At 41.2% G+C, this 21739-nt stretch overlaps 1 protein-coding gene across 3 annotated transcripts in view; it reads left to right on the top strand.

Annotated features, from left to right (window-relative positions):
- Positions 1 to 21739, top strand: part of ldb2a (LIM domain binding 2a) — a 109543-nt gene that overhangs the window by 73409 nt on the left and 14395 nt on the right. For all 3 annotated transcript variants that reach the window (XM_080416997.1, XM_080416996.1, XM_080416998.1), the window contains exons 4-5: positions 11837 to 11959; positions 14856 to 14939. In XM_080416997.1, coding sequence (XP_080273123.1) covers positions 11837 to 11959; positions 14856 to 14939 — 207 coding nt within the window. The remainder of the gene's footprint in view (positions 1 to 11836; positions 11960 to 14855; positions 14940 to 21739) is intronic.

The raw sequence follows: 21739 nt of genomic DNA, 5'->3' as shown, positions 1-21739 counted from the left end.
AAAAGTAACTAGTAACTAAAGCTGTCAAATAATTGTATAAAAAAGTTTAGTAAAAGTACAATATTTGCCTCTGAGATGTAGTGGAGTAGTAGTTAAAGTATTGAAAATGTGAAATACTCCAGTAAAGTAAAAAAAAATCCTCAAAAGTGTAAGTACAGTACTTGAGTAAATGTACTTACTTTATACCACTGACAGGGGGGCGGGGGGGGGGGTTGACTTGAGGTGTTGATGAGGTGACAGAGAGGGTGTTGATCTGACCAACGGGACCTCCAGTCCGGAGCCACACGCGACCGCAGCACCTCTCCATCCCAGCAGGTCTCTGTGCAGCGGGGCTAGCGGGTGTCAGCTCGGAGAGCATGACCCTGGTTAGTGTTGCCCGGCTGGAGGCTTCAGAAGCCACACTGGGATGGAGGTAAAAAAATAAAAAAAAAGATCTTAGTGGTTATGACAAAGTGGTCCCAGCTGTTAGAGAACCTCTAGTGGATTTTGCTTTGGAGTGAGATGAGGTAGATTTAATTTAATGTTCACCTGGCCATAGTCCACTATTATTGGTCTTTTAAAGTACAGTGGAAAATTACAGCGTTTATCTTATTTGCATCAAAATGACCAAAGTAATCCCTTTGTTGGAGGGCCGGTTCTCTCTATATTCATCGTCTTCTGTGCATTGACTGACTTATCTGTTGCACGTTCATTCCTCTCTATTGATTATTTCCTCAGTTGATTTATTTCTCTCTATTGACATATTGTCATTTTGATCAGTTGTTAAATCACGGGTATACAGCGCTTCTGAAGAACTGAGGTGTGGTGTGGCTGGTTGTATTTATTGGTAGATTGACACAAGTCACGTTAGGATACAGGCTAGCTTTTATATTTATTAGTAGATTGACACTAGTCGTAGCTGTCGGTTGAAAACCTTCTATGTCTAAAACCATTCCTTTTGTATTATTATTTTAAAAATAAAATAGTGAAAATAGGTGATCTACTGTACAAGTTCACGACGCCTCACGAGCTGTTGTGAGCTTGTAGATCTGCTTTTTTCACTACTGTTGTGCGACTCTTGTATGATGAAGATTAATACGAAAAAAACATAAAAAGCTGAAATATGGAGAAGGTTTCTGCCCGACAGCAATGTTATGTTAGGATACAGACTAGGTTTTATTGACAGAGTTCACGTCAGGATACAGACTAGTTTTTTGTTGAATTTATGTCAAGGAAGGCAAGGACCTGCTTTAAAAACCTGGTTGAATAGGAACGTGTGCATAGCCTATTTATCTGATTAAACAAGTCTATAAAATCCTATACAATTATTTATTTCCCACATTTGGAAACAGAGTCACAAAGGTAACAGCTCTTTTTTTTATACTGGGATCTGTATAAACACACAGTAAAAATGTCAGTGTTATTTTGACTCCAAGAGTGTACAAACATAACCAATTACGGGGACCATTTGGTTCCATTTCCACAGTGAGTTAAATTAACGCTGAGGATTTTACTGTGTACACGGTGCAATCACTGTTCAGCAGCAACCCATTATTCCACCAAACCCCTCTAATAGGAAATAACAAATAGCAAATAATAACTGAAACCATGTGGAAAGGGCATACAAAACCAAATATGCACAACTAAGGTTTTAAAGGAGCTACACCATGAATTTAAAAAAAATATTTGATATTTAATATGGTGTATGTCCCTCAAACCTTTTTCAAAAGGTTTGAGCCTAAATCATCACTCAGATATACTCATCCCAAGTCAATTGTCTCTGGCTTATACAGCACTTTCAGCTGCAATACCAAAACGTCCTCTTGGGCAGGGGGGGGCTACTAAGCAATTCTGTCTGTTAATAAAAAATAATATTAAAAAAAATTATTTAAAAAAAAAAAAATGGAAAAATTCTGCATAAAAAGAAGCATCTAAGAAAAATACAAAATCGAAAAAAAAACACTTTGAACATTTTTGAACAATTCCACCAAGTGTTTGAGGTGCCTGTTTCACCCACTTCCGGGGGGCGGAGCGATTCGGGCACTTTTCATTTAACATTGGGTTTGCCATCATTAATGTTTGTGACATCATAAACATTTCCATTCTGAGATCGCCTGTTCAGACACGCCCATTCTGGATATCCATGAAATGAGAAGGAATGACTGAATTAAAAAAAATAACATTTTTTGGGGTACAAGAGACACTGGGGACCCCAAAAAATACAAAAAAACAAGAAAAAAGTGATTTTCATGGTGTAGACCCTTTAACACCTTTACCGCCGGGCCCGTAGTTCTACGGGCCGTTAAATCCAACGGTTAAGCGCCGAGCCCGTAGTCCTACGGGCTGCGGTCTTTTCGCGCATGCGCGGTCCGGGTGCACTTTCGGAATTTTTTTGATCCACTTCCGTTTCCGGTTTGATGACAGGAAATAGAATTATTTGGGATCCGGTTTCGACGATCACGCCCGCTCCCATTCTACAGACGAAACTGAAACTCAATTCTCTTCCTGTAGTTTTTTCTCCTCGCATTTCACTGTTTAACGTAATCCGCTCTAACTCAAACATGGATGCCCCGTTTGACATGCGGTCTTCACTGGGAGATACAGGGAGATCTCGCGGACGTAAACAGACCGTTCACGGCTCAATCTTAAGGATTTTAACAAGATCTATGGCGACATGAAAAAAACAAAAAAACAACAAAAACACCTTGGCAGGTGAGTACATTATTATGAGATTAACCTCTGGCGGTGGATGTGTTAAGAATGTTCATATTTTTCTTTTTACCCCTTTTTCTCCCCAAACATAATTTTGTGTGTTGTAACTGCTGTTACAGATATTACCCTCCCCCGCCCGGCTTCCCTCCCCCGAACACGCGCCAGCAGTGGGTTTGCGCACATCCAGTACGTCGCTGGTGCTGGACACAAAATGACAGTTTAAAAGACTAAAAGTCCGCACAACAGCATTGCTCCTCAGTGTTTCGCTCACCACAGTTGGCCTTCATCACCTGATGAAGGCCAAAACGTTGTGTATCATGTCATTTCTGTGTTTTAAAGCAGGGGTCTTTAACAGGGGGTTCGGGACCCCCTAGGTGGTCCTCAGAGTTACTACAGGGCCGTCAAATCTTTGTGTGATATGATTTTTTTCTTTTTACATTAACCACTTAAACCCTAGCATCCCTTTTCTGAGGAGAATTTTGGCCAAAAATATCAGATCTGCAAGCTCACAACGCCTCGCGCTGTGAGCTTGTAGTTCGGCTATTTTTGGCAAAGACGTTTAGGTGTAGAGGGAAAAAAGAGCAGACCAGGTCCTTGGCCTGAAAAACATTGAAGACCCCTGTTTTAACAACCCGATCTCCAGAGATTACCGTAACATTGCACGGAACGAGTGCACTTCATTCCGTGGATAGCCGCCTCGGAACTCCCGAATTGCGTGCATATGGTACGGCGCTGCCTTGTGACAAAACCATTTCGGAGGCGCGCAGTCACAGGCGAATTGTCCCCCCGTGAAGGACCACCGAGGGAGCTAAGGCGACGAGTTACCGTCCTGAACGGTGGGACATTCGCCTGTGCCTACTCAGCGCCGTTTGAGTTATGTACCGATAGGCACAGAATCGTACATTTTATTGTGCGGACTGCTCTGCTTCCGGGTTTTTCCGTGTTGCGACTGGTTACGCCCACCGTGGGACTCGCCGTACATATGCACGCAATTTGGGAGTTCCGAGGCGACTATCCACGGAATGAAGTGCACTGTTCCGTGCAATGTTACGGTATTCTCTGGAGATCAGGCTGGTTTTAAAGTAAGCAAAACACTGAGGAGCAGTTGCTGTTGTGCAGACTTTTATTATTTTAAACTGTCATTTTGTTGTCCAACACCAGCAACGTACTGGACTGCGCAACCCACCGCTGGCACGTGTTCGGGGGAGGGAAGCCGGTGGGTGAGGAGGGTGATATCGGTCACTGCACGTAGTCCTACGGACTGGGGGGGGGGGGCAAGTATTGGACGGGAGGAGTAGCACGAAGCCTCTACGTCCTCCCGGTCAAACAGCTCCGTCTTGATCACATGACTATAGAGATCATGTGTACCGATTTGTGTGAAATTTGGATAAAATCTGAAGGAGTAATAAAAGTAAATGCTTTACATAAGTCGGCCTCCTGGTGGCGCTATAAAAGGCAGATGTGGAAAAATGCAGGGCAAAGGTTTTTCCACTTAACTCTTTGACTGCCCCGGACGGGAATTCCCGTCCGATGGCTCTATGGCTATCATGGCCAATGACGGAATGACGAAAATATGAAAAAAAAAATATTATTATTATTATTATTATTATTTTTTGAATTTTTCAGAATTTTTTGGTCTTTTTTTTTTTTGGTTTATCTCAAAGGAACTAGGAGATAACGCTATCCAAAAAATTGCTGCTCCATTCACTTCAATGTTAAAAAACAAACAGAGGAAAAATGCACCTTTTTCCTGGCACTGGGACGACACAGTCTGAAATAAGTCTGGCAGTGAAAGAGTTAACATAGTCATGTTAACTTACAGTATTGTAAGAGGTTATCAGGACCTATGCACTGACCTAATTTTAACAACGAGTGTTGGTGGCCAGTGGTTCTCGACGCGCGGTCCGGGGACCGCCAGAGCTCCTTGAGGGGGTACCTAGCCAAAATAAGCGTTATTTGTCAACATTATTACATGTGCAAGTAAATACAACTACAGTAGATAGCATACAAGAACTGATACATTGATCAGAGTCTCACTGTTATCTCTACAGTAAGGCACGTTTCAACAACAAGGCAATTCAACATGCTTTAAATAACATTAAGAGCATTAAAAGAGTGCAAAAGAAACACACAAAAGGACATGTTAATACAATTGAAAAGGTTAGGCCTATTAAAGCGTTAAAATAATAGAAAATAAGAATAAGTTAAAATAAAACAGAAGAAACAATTACAGTGCATCACAAGAATCAAAAACTTCAATAAAGTAAAGGATTTCTGGACCAAATTACAGACCATATCAGACTAAATCATGTCTAAGAATGGACACGTTCTTATAGATTTGGGTACCAGTGATAATTCTTTTTTCTTAAATCAAATTTGGTCCATGGCCTAATGCATACTGTTTCAAATTAGGGGTCCTTGAAATTAAAAAGGTTGATAATCACTGTTGTAGGCCAACGGTTCTCAACCTTTTTAGGCGGCGACCCCCCAAAATAATCATATTTGAACTGGGGACCCCCCAAAATAATCATATTTGAACTGGGGACCCCCCAAAATAATCATATTTGAACTGGGTACCTCCAAACCTGACAAGCACTTGGAATTGTAGGAGTTGAGGCATTGCATTTAGTTTGACTCGGTTCCACAGATAAAAATTGTGAAAATAGCAGATCTACAAGCTCACAACGCCTCGTTGTGACAATTTTTTCCCCTCTTTCTTATATTATTTGACACTTTTGACATGTTTGAAATGTTTGATGTTTTTTATCGTATAGTTTGTTGATTACTTTTGATGCAGTGATGGTCTTTTTCAAAACAAAAATTGCCATTAAAAATGTCTTAAAAGTCCTTAAATTGTAACTGCATTGTCATCTGGGGACCCCCCAAAACTCATGTGGGGACCCCCCCCCCCCCCCCTGGGGGTCCCGACCCACAAGTTGAGAACCACTGTTGTAGGCTATATTATGTATAAAAAATACATGTCATGCAAAGGTACAGGATGGGAAAGTGTCCCGAGGAGCCTTGTGGCGTAATTCTCTACTGGTCCTCAGAGTCAGAGCTCCCCTGATCCAGTCTCTCTCTGGTGAGGAAGATTTATGACCCTGCTCTTAAATCGATGGGGACTCTCTGTGAGGGGCCGTACCTTTTAATGGGCCTGCTTTTAATTCAAGGGGACTTTCCTCCTCAGCCTCCTTTCATTTTTCATAAGAGAACGCTGTTTGGATGAATGCTGTTTATGGACATTTTAGAAGTAATGTCAGATTTTTAACTAATCAGGCCTTTACTGTGAAGAAATACATTTAGTTTTCTCATTGAATTTTCCCACTGGAAAATACTGTCTGGATCGTTTTTTTTGTTCTGTGCTGCTACTCATGGCGTGTTATTGCACCAGTGGCACCAAGACAAATTTCAATTATTACAATTATTACCACATCCCTATGTCACAATAGGCGATCATTTGCCTCAAATAGCAGATCTACAAGCTCACAATGCACCACATAACACAACATTCTGCGAGCGTGGCTATTTTTGGCGAAAAGATTTGGTGTAGAGGGAAAGAAGTAAGGGGGCAAGTAGAGACCCCTGGGGGACACCGGTCAACAAAGTAAATAGGGTTGAAGTGGTTAAGAAATGCATACTATACAGGCAAAGATGACAAGGCTTGGCTTACAGAGTGAATGAGTAAGTACAGTTGGAATGATAATGCATTACGGAAAATAAGGATTACAGTTGCTGCAGATAGAACAGGGTTTGTAAAGCAGTGGTTCCCAAACTTTTTAGCTCAAGACCGGGACCCAAACCTCAAACATTTGTTTTCTAATTTAGGGAATATTTTTATTTTATTTATTCTTTTTGAAAAGTGTCTCTTGAAAATGTGTGAAATTTTGTGGAAATCTTTAGAAAATCTTATAGAATCTTAATCTTATGATAACTAATGACAAATTTTAGGAAGCAAATAAAGTGATATTAACTCGAGACCCACGAAAATGTATCGACGACCCACAAATGGGTCCCCACCCAGTGTTTGGGAAACAGTGCTGTAGAGAGGCAGGTAAAGCACAGTTACATTTTCAAGACACTGTAGTGGACAATGTATAATGACACAGCAGGAAAACTACAGGCAATGACAGAGAAACAGAAAGGAATCAATAGGAAAGTAAGTGGATGCCACAATACTGTTTAAGTTTAGGCTGCAGTAACTGGAAAATGAAAAATAATAAATTGTTCCACCTTTTAAACATACAGTAATTGAACTTATTTTTTTGCTGTCAGGGGAAAAAACAAAACATTTAACAGCGCTGGGGAGGGGGGGAATGCTTATTTTTTTCACTAATTGTTCCATATTGAAATGATAAAAATAATACTTTAAACAGGTCTCAAGGGCCCAGAGCTCATCAAAGTCGCTCAGCGTAAATGACCACGTAAAGCCTTCATTTCCACCTAAGCTGTAGAGTGTAGATGTGGGGCTTTTAGTCGACTGCAGGGATCTGCTCTTTCCACTCATTCAGGTCCATTTTGTTCATTACACACTAAGGAGACTAAGACTAATATATATATATATATATATATATATATATATATATATATATATATATATATATATATATATATATATATATATATATAATCGAGACTTAATCTTTGAGCTAATGTTAATGTTTATGTTAATAATATTGTTTAATCCCAATGTTTTTTTTCTTCTTGTGAAATAATGAAAAATTACAAGCTTTTAAAACATTTTGTAGTAAATTTGCCAAAACATGCCCATTACTCTGTGTTTACAACTACAGCAGGGTGTCACAAATCTGCACAGCTTTGGTTTTGTAGGTCACAAAGGTTGAGAAGTCTTGTCAGGCGTTAGTCTGAAATTCGGCAGCCATTCTGAAACTAGAATCTTGGTCAAAGATTCTAGTAGGAAACCAGCTGTTTGCGTCAAAGTTTAAAAAAAATTAATAAAGATGTTTTCATTGTCCATTACACACCAAGGATTATCTTTTTAATTCTATTTTAGTCTAATCCACAATTACGTGCCTTAAACAAGACCACCGCTGGACAAATCCTTGCAATGTTTGCGCAGCACTTTGCAAACAATCTACAGGACATTGAATGCAAATGTTCCAAACCCTCTAGAAGGTTCATTTGGAGAAATCATCATTTACTGTGTATACAGAATAGACTCCTGTCTGTAATAACAGGGTTGAGATTTATTTTTGCTGCTGTCGTATCTTTAAAAAAGATAATGACCGTAGTAAATAAACTACATAAACATTAGATGTGGATCGATCATTTCATAATTGCAGGAGGTGACCCCTTTTCCCGGTGGATGTCTCATTTTGGGAAGAAACTCTACCTACACTTGAATGCACTTACAGTAACTTAATTTTGAAAGTAAACTGCACATTTACCAATTGTACCTGACTTAATTTTGGAAGGAAACTCTATCTGTAGTATATATACCTAACTTCATTTTGAAAGTAAACTCTACCTGTATATTGATATACTTAACTGCATTTTGAAAGTAAACTCTACCTTTAGATTATATACTTAACTTCATGTCGAAAGTACACTGTACCCTAACTTCCTTTTGGAAGTAAACTGTACCTACAGTATATACCTCACTTCATTTTGGAAGGAAACTCTACCTACAGTATATATATATATATATACCTACAACTTCCGTGGGGTGAACTAATTTAAGACTGCACCATGAACCCATTTATATCCAGTGAGACATTTTGCACAGTAGCTGCATTTGAAAGCAGAGATAGCAGAGAGGAGAGGAGGTGAGATATCCAGTGTACCGAGGCATTTTTTTTGGAGCAAAGCTGCCTTCTTGTACATTTTGTTTGTTTGTTTGTTTGTTTGTTTGTCTTTGCAGCACGCTGGAGTGAGCAGAGGAGCACGTGACTAGAGGGGAGGTGGGGGGGGGGGGCACTTGGTTAGGTTGGGGGTGGGTGGGTGGATGGATGGATGGTGGGGGGCAGTGGGGGTGATGCGGGCGGGGGAGGGGGGGGGGGGTCTGTATGCCCGCCAGCCTCTTTCTTGTTGATCCTCAGGAGACCATCTGCGCTGGGGGCATTGATTAGACTGTGTCTGGTGGGATTACATCTTTGCGGTTGCCATGCCAACTAATCAGCTGATTTTTTTTTCCCTCTATCTTCTCTCTCTCTCTCACTCTAGCTTTCTCTCTGCCTCGCTCTCTCCATCTCTCTGGTGATCCGTTTCTCACTCTCATGCGCTCCATCTCTCTCTCTCTCCGTCTCACTCTTTCTGTCTCTCTGTCTGTCTGTCTGTCTGTCTTTCTGTCTTTCTGTCTGTCTGTCTGTCTGTCTGTCTGTCTGACTCTCTCTCTCTCTCTTCCCTCTCCCTCTTTCCCTCTCTGGTTGTCACAGCAACGAAACATGGAGAAGCGCAAGGGCCCCGGCAAGTGCTGAATTCAGCTAAAGGGGCAAAAAAATATGTTTTTTTTCCCTCTCTCTCTCTCTTTGTCTAATTCTCTCTCTCCCCTCTTTTCCTCTCTCTCTCTCTCTCTCTCTCTCTCTCTCTCTCTCTCTCTCTCTCTCTCTCTCTCTCTCTCTCTCTCTCTCTCTCTCTCTCTCTCTCTCTCTCTTTCCTCCTAATTGGCAACTCTCTCTGACCTGAAGTTCTTTTGTTTCTGGCGTCAAAACACCCTCCTCCAGATTACATTTATTTTCACATTTTATCCAGAGCTGGATGGTAGTGAGGCCCAAGGACAGATGCTCTGAATGACGCCAGGCAGCATGATGGCGTCCTCTACGCTACAACTCCTTGAACAAAACAGAAAACCAAAAAACAAACTTCCAGTCTTTTGATTAAAATCATGCCAGTACCTTTGCCCTTTGGGTTCATACTTAGTCGCAAGGAGGATTGGTACTGTATATAGGGGTATATATAATTAGGGCATTCACAGAATAATCGAATATTCGGATAATCGAATATCAAAACCACTATTAGACTCTGTACATCAAAGTCAATTATTCGCTGATATTATTTGTAATATATATATATATATATATATATATATATATATATATATATATATATATATATATATATATATATATATATATATATATATATATATATGTTTTTATTATTAAGCAGTGGCAATATATCTACAGCAGATATGCAGCTGTGAGCTCTGGTGTTGGTAGTCCTCCTAATCCAATCATGGTTGATTGTTGTCAAATCGTTTCATACGTGTAGTATGTGACGTTTTCGGGAGGGGCGTTAAAACAGCAGCACTCCAGAAAGATTTTATAAAAGCAAGCTCAATGCTGACAACAGTGTGTAAATACTTTACTTTACCTACTATTGCTGAGTTTATTACTGCAGTTTGTTTAACAAGTTAGATTGGAGACATGTCGTGACGTCCAGGGTAGCCATGTGGTGCAGTAGCAGTCACTCATTCCTGTTGCCGAGTATATCCACAGTTTGGTAGGACACTCTTTACAGTAGCTCTTGCGGTGATGTCATGTTTCATATTCAACTTTATCTTATGCTTATCCAACAAAGGTGCAAGCGTGCAGCATTATTAACAAGTAAGACGCGCGAACGCTGGAGGCGAACGCAGATTCGCCTCGATCTCCAGGCTTTTATTGCTTAGTTTTGCTAAAAAATAAAAGCCTGGCCCAGCGGGTCGGTGTACTCGGTATGAGGAAGTGTTTCATTTCGCAACCAACCAGAGTGCAGTGGGCGTCGCTCGTAATGTTGTGTTAACGGGGCGGGGGTTGACGGACAGATCGGTGAACCAATGGGATCAGGCGCAATCTCTCGCCGGCGAGCCAATGAGAGAATGAGAGCGTGAACACAGACGGAAAGAGACCATAAATATGGGACACACACCGCAAGCACGATGATATAGTAAGCTCCACTTGGTCGGAAAATAACAATAATTTGTTCGTTTCGCGACTCGTATTGGAGTGAAGTTGATCTTGTATTTATAGCCTGCTGTTAGAGCATGTAATCATAACGCATCTTAGCCTTGTAACGAACAAAGGAGGGATATAACTGTGGTTGTTGTCGAACATAGATAGGATAGAACAATCATTTTCTGAGTTATTCCATGTTAAATAAACTGAATGAATGAGTTTGTTAGTTTCACTTCATTCATTGAACCAAAGGCAGCATGTACGCTGTTGTGCCTATGTTCCGTCATAAGACGGCGTTGTGCATCAAAAATAGCAGATCTGCAAGTTCACAACGCGTCCGTCCGCGAGGCATTGTAAATTGTAAGTCTGCTATGATTCAATAGAGTAGCATTTCCGCCCGGATATGCTACTCAGGGTTTAGTCCAATCAGAACACACAGCTGCCATGTAAAAAGCCTCTAGCCTCACTCATCTGCGAAGAGAAGAGCCTGGTCACGACCTAAACCAGCGAGTGTGACGGAAGTCCTGAGTGGACAGTACTTCCGTTGTACATGTTTCCCGCGGAAACAATCTTTTTTGACCAATCATCACAACACTCGTTTCATTCACGGAGAATGTTAACAGATTTGTAAAGCATCGACGTCATTTCCTTGGGCGGTACTTCTGCTAAATTCAACCACTTCCGCCTAAGGATAAGGATAAGGATAATTCCTTTAACAGGTCCCTTCATGAAAGTCCTTGCGGTCTTGTTTCCAATGAGGGCCTAGACAACCAACAGCCCAGGTCTTGCCCAGTGTGCTCACAGCCAATCGATGAATATTATTTCACGAACCCCGCCTTTTGTCCCGCCTACATTAGTTAACCCTTTACTTGCTGGTTGTTTTCAAGGCTTGCAACACGGCATTTTAATGTTTGTATAAGATAAAAATATCTATGCTATTTCACCTGCGAATAATCTAATATTCGACTACTTTTAGGTATTTGAAGTCGAATACAAAAAATCACTATTCGTGAATGCCCTAGTATATATAATATATACACTATAGTAGATCTACAAGCTCACAACACATTATTATGCGATGCGTTTTGGGTTTGTATGATAAATATATATATATTTTTTAAGTTCTTATTTTTTTAGATTTTTTTTAATTCTTCCAAAATAGGGATGCCAAAGGCTAATGTGGTTAACGTTGTGTTGTTCTTGTGTGTGTGTGTGTGTGTGTGTGCGTGTGTGTGTGTGTGTGTGTGTGTCAGGTGTGTACTGAGGGTCGGTTGATTCTAGAGTTTGCCTTCGATGACCTGATGAGGATCAAGACGTGGCACTTCACTATCAGGCAGTACCGAGAACTCATCCCCCGCAGCATCCTGGCTATGCACGTGAGTGTGACATCATCAACACGCGACAACTTCGTCTCCCGAGGTCGTTCAAAATGTCTGGTTTTGAATAGTAACTAGGCACCAAGAGGATGTTTTAGAAGTGATTTATAACCACGTTGAATTTAAACGCTAACAAAGCAGTTTGCAGGATTTATCTTTTTTTTTTTTTACAAACCAATTTATTTGCAGACATCAAAGGACACTGACGATGAAAATGGGTGCTCGGCTGTCAAGAGAGAGAGGGAGAGAGAAAACAAGGTCAAATGAATAATGTGCTTAATTCCTCAAAGTGTGATACACGTTCTAGTCCCAGGGACTGAGGAGTTTGTTAGGTACATCTAGCAGAAATTCCCCTGTGCTCCTTAAGCCATATTTAACTGTGACTTGTAGGCTAACATATGTACCATACTGTATCCCTGCTGTAGAGGAATGCCTACAAACCAAACAAATATTTTCTTCAGTAATTTTTTTTTATATATAAAAAACTTAGCGGTAACCCATCTTTATTTTCACTCACCCAATGGGGCTTTTAACCACTTAAGCCCTACAGTATATATTTAGTCGAACAACAAATATCAAACAGAACCAATCGAGAGATTATAATTTTGCTATTTTAGAAATTATTAATCATTTTTGAAAACGTTTTTCACCTATAATGTCCTGCCCAAAATAGGGACTCCAGGGTGAGAGTGGTTAAATAGTTTCAATGGCCCAAAGATCATGGCATTTGCACAACTGACCATTTAAATGGAAATCACATAAAAGACAAGAAAAAAGGAGAGAAAATTACAGACATTGTTGTTGTGTGTTGTATTCCCCAGCAGCAACTATGTATACATGTGCACCCTGTCTGCTTGCCATGCATGTGGCTGCTTCCCTTGGTGGAGAAAAAAAATAAGTAACATTTCTTAAGCAACACTTTATATGTAACCCCTGTTTACCTGAAGGTATGTTTGAGAGATCGTTTTTTTCCCTGTGTTACCCACCCCTATTTTTTGGGCAAATCTTCATATGAAACCCACGCTCCATTAAATTGGCCCCTCTGGGCATTCACACTAATTCCTGGAGAGTGAGGAATTGTGGGTCCTGGCCAGATCTTCACAGCCAGGGGAGTGATGTGTGTCGAGTGTGAGCTCACGCTTTTGATGGTGAGCTCTGCTAATGAAAGATGAGACGGACACATCTGGGGAAATGGGAATAGTGCGGTTTGAGGGGCCTGCTTGCAGTGATGGTGTACACATGTATGTCCACAAAACACACGGTAGTGTGGTTGTACACACACACACACACACACACACACACACACACACACACACACACACACACATTGATCGACCTCCTCACATACAGTACGCCCAGACACTTTGTATTTCTGTGCCAGAATGGTGTAATATTAAGCAGGTGAATTCATCCTGCCAAAATTTGAATCATTTTCAACAAATGTTGAAATGCAAGAATGGTTTTCCAAAACACGGTTATGACAGCAAACTGGAGAAATCTCTCAAGGACTGGGAGCGCTATTTTACCCCGCTAAAATAAACAACGTTCTGACTTAATTTGTATTCAGCATTCACAGCATTAACTGCCTCAGCCTCTATTTGGACTTGCACGCTATGCTGTCCCCATAGATTGAATGTTAGGTCCTTTTGTCCGTGAACCATAAGCCCTGAGTTGTGCATTCTACTAATTTAGTAGTCAATAGCTCCCTGCGTCAAGGTCAACAATTCATACGTGACCTGCTGTACTCATCGGTGAGCTAAGAATCACCTCTTTCCCGCAGTGCATAGAAAAATGTGTTTTCTGTGACTCCCACCTGAATTCAGCCGGGAAGGTCACAAATTCATCCCTTTACAGTACATCATCAATCATCCTGATTCTGATTCCAACCAAACTGAGGAACACGCGCTGGTTCGATTCCCTCTCTCTCACCTATCTTGCGTGGACATTAAGGGATGACTCGTTGTTTTCCCTCTCGACTCCCTCCACAGCGAGATGTGAGTGGAGATAGAATGATGCATTTTTCATAAGGTGGTGAACGCGAGCGTGCTTATTCTGCTTCCTTCCCTGCTGTTTTTTTCTCTGTCAATATCAGTTTTTTTTTTCTCCTCCACTGCTTATTGCTTGAACAGCTAGCGAGAAGAGCCATGTAACTAGACACAATTCATATTAAAACAGACACTATTAAATTTGTTTTTCTGTTTACATGTATTATTTGTTTTCCCACAGTATAATGCAGATCAACCTGGCTGTTTCACAGGCTACTGCAATGTGCAATCACACTTCACCCATGTGTTTTTACTTCCTCCTGTACTTTTAACTGGTAAAATGAGATGAACGTTGTAGATGAAAGCGGTAGTCCATAATTTGCCCATAATGTCTGGAATTTGTACCCATCTCCCACATTAGAGACATGTCTACTGCTCTGCCTACAAGGTCAGGGGAGATATTGTGCTATGAACTTCAGGCAGTACTACATGTTAACCAGTAGGTGTCCTAGAATGTCTCAATTGAAGAGTAGGGAGTCCACCTCCAACAAATACAGATGTAAAAGTTATCAGTACCATTCAGATTGGTTAAAATAGCGTTTTATTCATTAAAATAAGCACCTTCAAGTAACTCTGTAAAATTACGTCTAGTATGTTGTTTATAGCAGCAATCGTCAGTTTGTCCATATTTTGGTGCCTAAATCAAATAATGGGGAACAAGTCAGGTTCTCTGCACTTGAAAGTCTGGCAAGGCTCAATTCTCACATGCTCATATTCTACTATGCAAAGGAGCCCAATTAAACCTCTTTTGGTTGCAAAATGTAATGTCACATTTTAATTGCCCACACATCAATTGCATGGTTCTCTTGAAACGCTTCATTTCCTTTTCTCCACCCTCCCTTCTCCTCCAGGCACAGGACCCTCAAGTGCTGGAACAACTGTCCAAAAACATCACTCGTATGGGCCTGAATAACTTCACCCTCAACTACCTCAGGGTAAGCCCTCACACTGCAACTCTGTGTGTTTGCTGTGAGGATATGGCTGGACAGAGTGTTGCGGGTGGATGGGTTTGTTTGTTTGTGTGTGTGTGTGTGTGTGTGTGTGTGTGTGTGTGTGTGTGTGTGTGTGTGTGTGTGTGTCTGTGTGTGTCAGAGATTCAAGATACATGAGGGTTTATTTGTCACTCACTCATACAAGTAACGAAATGTTGGTGTGGCGCGCGCAGCGTGTGTGTATGTGTGTACAAGAGAAGGGGATATGTGTGTTTGTCTGCATGTCTGAAAGGGGCTATCTATGACAGTCTTTGTGTATCTATGTCTGTTACGGTAGCCAGCCACAACCAACCCCAATCATATGGTATTACTGTCTCAAACTAAACCTCAGATAGTCTCTACCAGAAACCATAGCGCTCATCATTATAGACAATTCATGGTTAAATATCGGCCGGGGTAATTACATTACATTAACTGAAGTCCGTCATACGTATTGTCGAATTAGGAAATATATACGTGCATAAAATCCACAAATTACGTGTTCACGTTATGGATGTCCTTGTTTACCTTTCTGTTGCATTTTGACTCCATTTATTAACCTAAAATCTGCTGCCATGGAAATACCACGTAACTGTGTAAATTATATATTTATTTATTTTTAGGTAAACTCTACATTTTACGTGGACATTTGTGTGCTACGCAAATTTCATAACGCTTGGGCCCCTAGACGCCATGGCATCATTTCACAAAATTCACAGGCATCAGTGAGAAAATAAGCACCCTCTTTCTCCCCTCCTGAAAATCTCCTTGTTTGTAAGATACATGTTTTTTTGGCTGACAGTGGCGCTACACTGGGTGGAAATGGGAGGTATGAGCGACTTGAATACATTAGTCATTATTTCACTAGGCTTTGTTTGTGCTTTCTATCCACAGTTGATGGACAGCTAGGATCTCGCTCCAAGTGGGAGAACGAGAGAGACAGAGGGAGAGCGAGCGAGAGTGAGAGATTGAGAGAGAGAGAGAGAGAGAGAGAGAGAGAGAGAGAGAAAGTGAGGGAGAGATGGAGCTGGTGGGAATGAGAGAGAGACAGAGAACGGCAGGGGGAGAGCGAGAAAGAAAGAGGAGGGGGGATTAATTGGATAGAGAAAATTAGCATAACATTAATGAACGCTCCCTGTTGAGACTCATAATTGTGAAATGCCGTGCAAACCAGAGAAAAGGTACCTCCGCTTATTATAATAACTACACAGTAAAGTCTGGAGTGTTGATTTAACCGTAAAAATTGATCCTTAAGTCTTTACACTTTCAGGGTTAAATCAACATTCCTCATTTTACTGCGTAGTAGAGTAAAGACAGACATGGAGAGAGAGAGAGAGAAGAGAGAGGAGAGAGAGGAGAGAGAGAGAGAGAGAGAGAGGATGAGAGAGAGAGAGAGAGAGAGAGAGAGAGAGAGAGAGAGAGAGAGAGGAGAGAGAGAGAGAGGAGAGAGAGAGAGAGAGAGAGAGAGAGAGAGATGGGTGTTTATTGTTTTTGTTTTTCAATGGCAATGATTATCCTATATATGGAATGCATCCGCAATGCCATTCAAAGAGAAAGCACATAATTCAAGTGTCCATAATTACACACTGAACAGTTAGAGTTGGCTCCTGTTTATTCTGTGTATTAGCAATTCAGACGGTCAATTCCAAGTATATGAAATGGGGATAAGCTTGTTTCTCACTCGCTTTGCCTTTTCATGGTAGAGGGTAAGTCGTTAGCGTCCTACACAATTACATTATTGCTTCTGAAGACTGGTTAGTTTGTCAAAATGCCACGGTTTCCCCTCAGCCGACTGAAGTAAGCCTAATGTTTCACAAATAAATGTGGTGTGTCTGGGAGGTAAATTGGGAATTGGCCGCCTTCGCTAGGTCACAATGTTTTTTTGGTTTTTTTTTTAATACACTGCACTACACACTAACACTACAACACAATGACCACACACTGCTAAAAGTCAATTTTAAGATGGGTTTATCTTTACTTTTTCCCCAATCTGCCAATACAGAGAGATAATTGCACTCTTGTTTCATTGCACTTTCAAGAGATCTCTTGAAACTAGGTGGATCGTTCGGCTAGAATCAACATTACGTCTCTGGATTAAATAAAAAATTGATCAAGTGTTTTGTATTCTGAGCAAATGAAAACAATCACAACTCATTTGCAGGATTTCTCAACTATTAGTTTTGACAAACTTGTTAAGGTGGACATTTTCTTGCAGTGTGTAACTAACTGAGCTGCCGAAAACCAATCTGTCTTGTGTATCAAACAAAGAGAGCTTGTGAGTTTTTTTTTTTGTACACATATTGTTATCTCGGCGTCACTGGCTGTCACGGTACACACCCTTTCCTCACATTAAACGCACGAGAACTTGTGTGGGGAAAAGGCCTTTTCTCCAGCTTTTATCAGGGCTTCCAAAGAAAGAGACGCTTTCCCGGGGCACAGGGTTATAACCGGCCTTTCTCTCTCTCTGTCTCTCCTTCTCTCTCTCCTTATTTCTCTGTGGCGTATTTAAGCCCTTCCATGTATTGGAGCTGCTGGCTTCCTGCTATTGAGGCTGAAAATAGCCCCTTGTTTTCAGGCTGAGAGCCAGGGCTAGTTGGCTGAGCTTGGGGATGACTATTACCATGCCAGGAGAGGGGAGGGGGGGCACAGGATTAGTCTGCTACAAGGATGTTCACTTCACTACAGCCACATGGTATCCCAACAGTGCCATACTAACAGAGTGAGAAGCGGTAGGCATTATTAGATTTTTGCTGCCTAATTGGGCACAGGCAGACGTGTATAGTGGTTCCAGTGGGTTTGATTATTGGTTAGAAGAATCGACCAGAGGACGAGACTAGTGGTTATGCCAAGTGGAACCACGCTACAATTAAAAGCGTACATTGTTTGTAGCCTAATTTGGTGCCTCAATCAAATGCTAAAATTGTCATATATAAGTATACTGCATTGATTGATTGATTGAATACTGTATTATCAGGTTTGTTAACAGTACAGGTAGTACAGTCAAAGGTTATGCTTACAGGATAACACAAAAAGAACCAGGGGGCTTGTTTCCATTGTGGTCCAATGCTAAGATTGTCAGATATATAAGTTTACTGCATGGTATTTAAATTAAATTAGCATTACCATATATGTTTATTTTTAACTACAATGTTTGTAGCCTTATTTGGTGTATATTGGTTGAAGTTCAGTAGAGGATGCATAGGACGTTTGTGTTAGTTTCACTTACAGGTTTGGAATATTACCATATCAACAAATACAATTTTATGGTCACATCATAGGTTTAGAGGTGTAAATAAATTGTTGGTATGAAATAGTTTGTCGTACAAGCTCCCCATCATTTGCAGTTTTCAAGAGAAAGGAAAAGAATAGCGATAGAAAGAAACACGGAAAACAGGTCAGATATGTCAAATATTACTAATATAAGCCGAGGAAAATATATACATATGGTGCATGGTTAAAAAAGAAAAGGCAACGGAATGAGGCAGTTAAAATAGCTGCAGATATACTATCAGATATAAGGTGCATGGTAAAAAATAAACATAGCAATAACATTGTGCAGTTAAATGGCTAGTTTCTCATGCAGATGAGACAATATGTAGCAGAAGATATCAGACATGTCATTGTACACATACTGTACAGTAAGTGGCAGTGCAGTAGCAGCAGAGCACACTATACACAAAAAGCAATCCCGTATGTTGGCCTGTGTTGTCAGGACAGCCTGCCGACAGGTGGGGCTCAGCACTTGTCCTACAGCTTGTTGGTGTAGTTAGGTAGAAAATAGTGGAATTTCTTTTGATATATCGGTATCGCTTGCCTGGCCGTGGCTGCGGCAGCGGCGTGAACAGATTGTGGCTGGCTAGGTGAGTGTCCTTGATGATCCACTCAGCCTTGGCTACCCAGGTTTCTTGTATATTCCCTGGAGGGAGGGATGCTCACCTCCGGGGATGCGCTGGGCCATCCGTACCACCCTCTGTAGTGCCTTCCGGTTCGAGGGCGATGCAGCTCCCATTCCAGCATGCAGTTCGTCAGGATGCTCTCGATGGTGCTGCTGTAGAACGACCTGAGGCCTCACACTGAATTTCTTCAGGCGCTGGAGGCAGTACAGGCATTGCAGAGCCTTTTTCAGATGTGCGTGGTGTGTGGCCCATTTGAGGTCCTCAGCGATGTGTATGCCAAGGAACTTGTAATCCCTGACACTCTCCAGTGCAACCCCATCGATGTAGCTAGGGGCATGCTCTGTCCTTGGCCTCCTGTAGAATGAAAATCAGTAGACATTACAATTCAACGGTATGTTGGCCTTATTATATGGTACAGGCAAATGTGATCTTGTTGGTGACAATGCACAGGACTTTATTGGAAATTTGAAATGTATTTTCTTGTTTGTAAAAATGATGCCCCACAATTTTACATACTGTAGGAGCTAATTGGCGGGACAGGACTGGAGACCCAGTCATGTGCTATGATAGGCCCAGCACCTTACAGGTCTCTTCATGTATTTAAAGCACTTCAAATCGCTTAGAATTTAATGCAATATCCTATACATGTATAATATATACTATATTTGCTATTACCAGTATCCATATTCCTGCCTGTACAATCAGTCTGGGACTGTGTGCATTTAGTAAATAATGTATTGCACACAATGTTTCTTTATATTATTTTGTCATTTTGGGATTAATAATCTTAATTGGCCAGTTGGCCACTGTCTATTATTATGACTTGCAGTGGTAGGTACAGTACGGTTCAAAGGCTTGCTGAAGGACACTTCAACGAACTGTTGGTGGACACATCCAGGGCTCGAGCCTGGGCCACTCCAGCTACAGTACAGGACACTTTCTCTCAATGAAACATTAATTTTGATGTGAGTGATTGTTGCAAAGTGGAGAGCCTAGTGTTCTGACTTGTTCTGAAGAGCATTTGTATGTTTGCCTCTGGTTGCTGAGGAGGGGGGCGCTCAACCCAATTGTAATGTTACCCAGATGTTAAGCTGTCCCTGATGTATTGAAGATGACGGGCTGACCCCTGGCTCCCCTTCCACGCACATCTCTGGAGGCTTAGAGCTTTCTGCAGATTGGAGCTCATACTTAGGGCTTTCAGCTATGCAATGCTGCTGTGTGGGAATATAACTCTTGCTAACGCTGAAGAAAAGCTTTGTGCCGAAACGCGCACGTTGATTGTTAGCTGACCGTGCCTATTAACCAAAGTACCTGAAGGACCCTCTCCTTGAGTGCTGGCAATTCCTTTGAATATCGTCGCTGTCGGGCAGAAACCGCGTATCTCCATACTTCAGGTTTTAAAGTAGTTTTTCCCGCAAATGAATGCCCTATTTTGTCATACAAATGTAGTGAAAATAGCACGTCTACAAGCTCACAACACGTTTTATTCATAAAAAATGTTTTAATAAAAAAGGAACAGTTTTGGATATGCATGGTTTATACCCGACAGCGATTCTATTTCTTGCCCACCCTCTTTCTCAATCTCTCTTTCCCTCTCACTCTGTGTGTGTGTGTGTGTGTGTGTGTGTGTGTGTGTGTGTGTGTGTGTGTGTGTGTGTGTGTGTGTGTGTGTGTGTGTGTGTGTGTGTGTGTGTGTGTGTGTGTGTGTGTGTGTGTGTGTGTGTGTGTGAGAGAGAGAGAGTGTGTATACTGTGTAGGTCTTCACTCTCAGTTGTACTACACATTGTGAGTTGTAACCTGCATAGCTATTAAAATCTTCTCTTTTTTACTAGTATTTGTATCTGTATTTATTTCGTTCGTAGAATGTTTTACGATGAACGTGCTTTAGGATGAGCTTGCTGGCTAAAGGCAGTGTTATTTAAATGCTGTAAATAATGTGAATAAGAAAAAGGACAGTACTGTACCCTTACTACAATCACTCAAAGTAGCTTTATTGATTAAGATCGTGGTCAAATTATAGCCTGTATTAGGGCTCCTTAAGAGAGCAACAGCTATGCACAGGACACTGTATTCTTACTGTGTGTGTGTGTGTGTGTGTGTGTGTGTGTGTGTGTGTGTGTGTGTGTGTGTGTGTGTGTGTGTGTGTGTGTGTGTGTGTGTGTGTGTGTGTGTGTGTGTGTGTGTGTGTGTGTGTGTGTGAATTTTGGAAATGATTTGTTATAATTCTTATGACCTACTGTATGAACTCTTCTACACTTTTCTAAAATAAACAAAAAAACATCTGTAACACTTACATTGGGATGTGACCCAATGGCAAACATGTAGGAGACGCTAGGGGTGCGACTGCACAGTGGGGGGTAGCCCCCCTGGCTTTTCTATTGTCACACATGTGATAAGATTTTCCTTATGTGAAAACTTCCTTGCATCCATTACAGTGTCAGATTTTGCAACAATCATTATCGTTATTATTATCGTTATTATTGTTATTACCCTTCAGTTTCTTAGACCTAAAAAGAAGAAAGTCATTTTGGCCTTTTGAGGAAATGGGGAAATTTATGTGAAGTGCAAAGCACCCCATGCTCAGAAATTCCAGGGGGGACGCAGGGGCTTTAACACCCCCGAAGTTTGTATCTTCGATGTTCAAACCCCCACTCCTCAATGTGTTTTTTTTTTTGGAGTGGGGGGCCATTGGCCATTCTGGCACCAGGTCCCCTTGGGGCAGACTAACACCCCTGGTCTGACCTACAGTACTAGCATCTTAAAATCTACTTGACAATCTCCGCTCTTCTCTAAAAAAAATATAGTCGTTGTTGGGTGGAAACTCTGTACTGTCCGTATGTCCCAAAAAATTATCAGGAAATGGAAAAA

The sequence above is a fragment of the Gymnoscopelus braueri genome (assembly GCF_963280865.1).
Source record: "Gymnoscopelus braueri genome assembly, chromosome: 20".
In the NCBI taxonomy this organism is placed as follows: domain Eukaryota; kingdom Metazoa; phylum Chordata; class Actinopteri; order Myctophiformes; family Myctophidae; genus Gymnoscopelus; species Gymnoscopelus braueri.
Note: the sequence above shows the minus strand (reverse complement) of the source record. Positions and strands in the feature narration are given on the sequence as shown.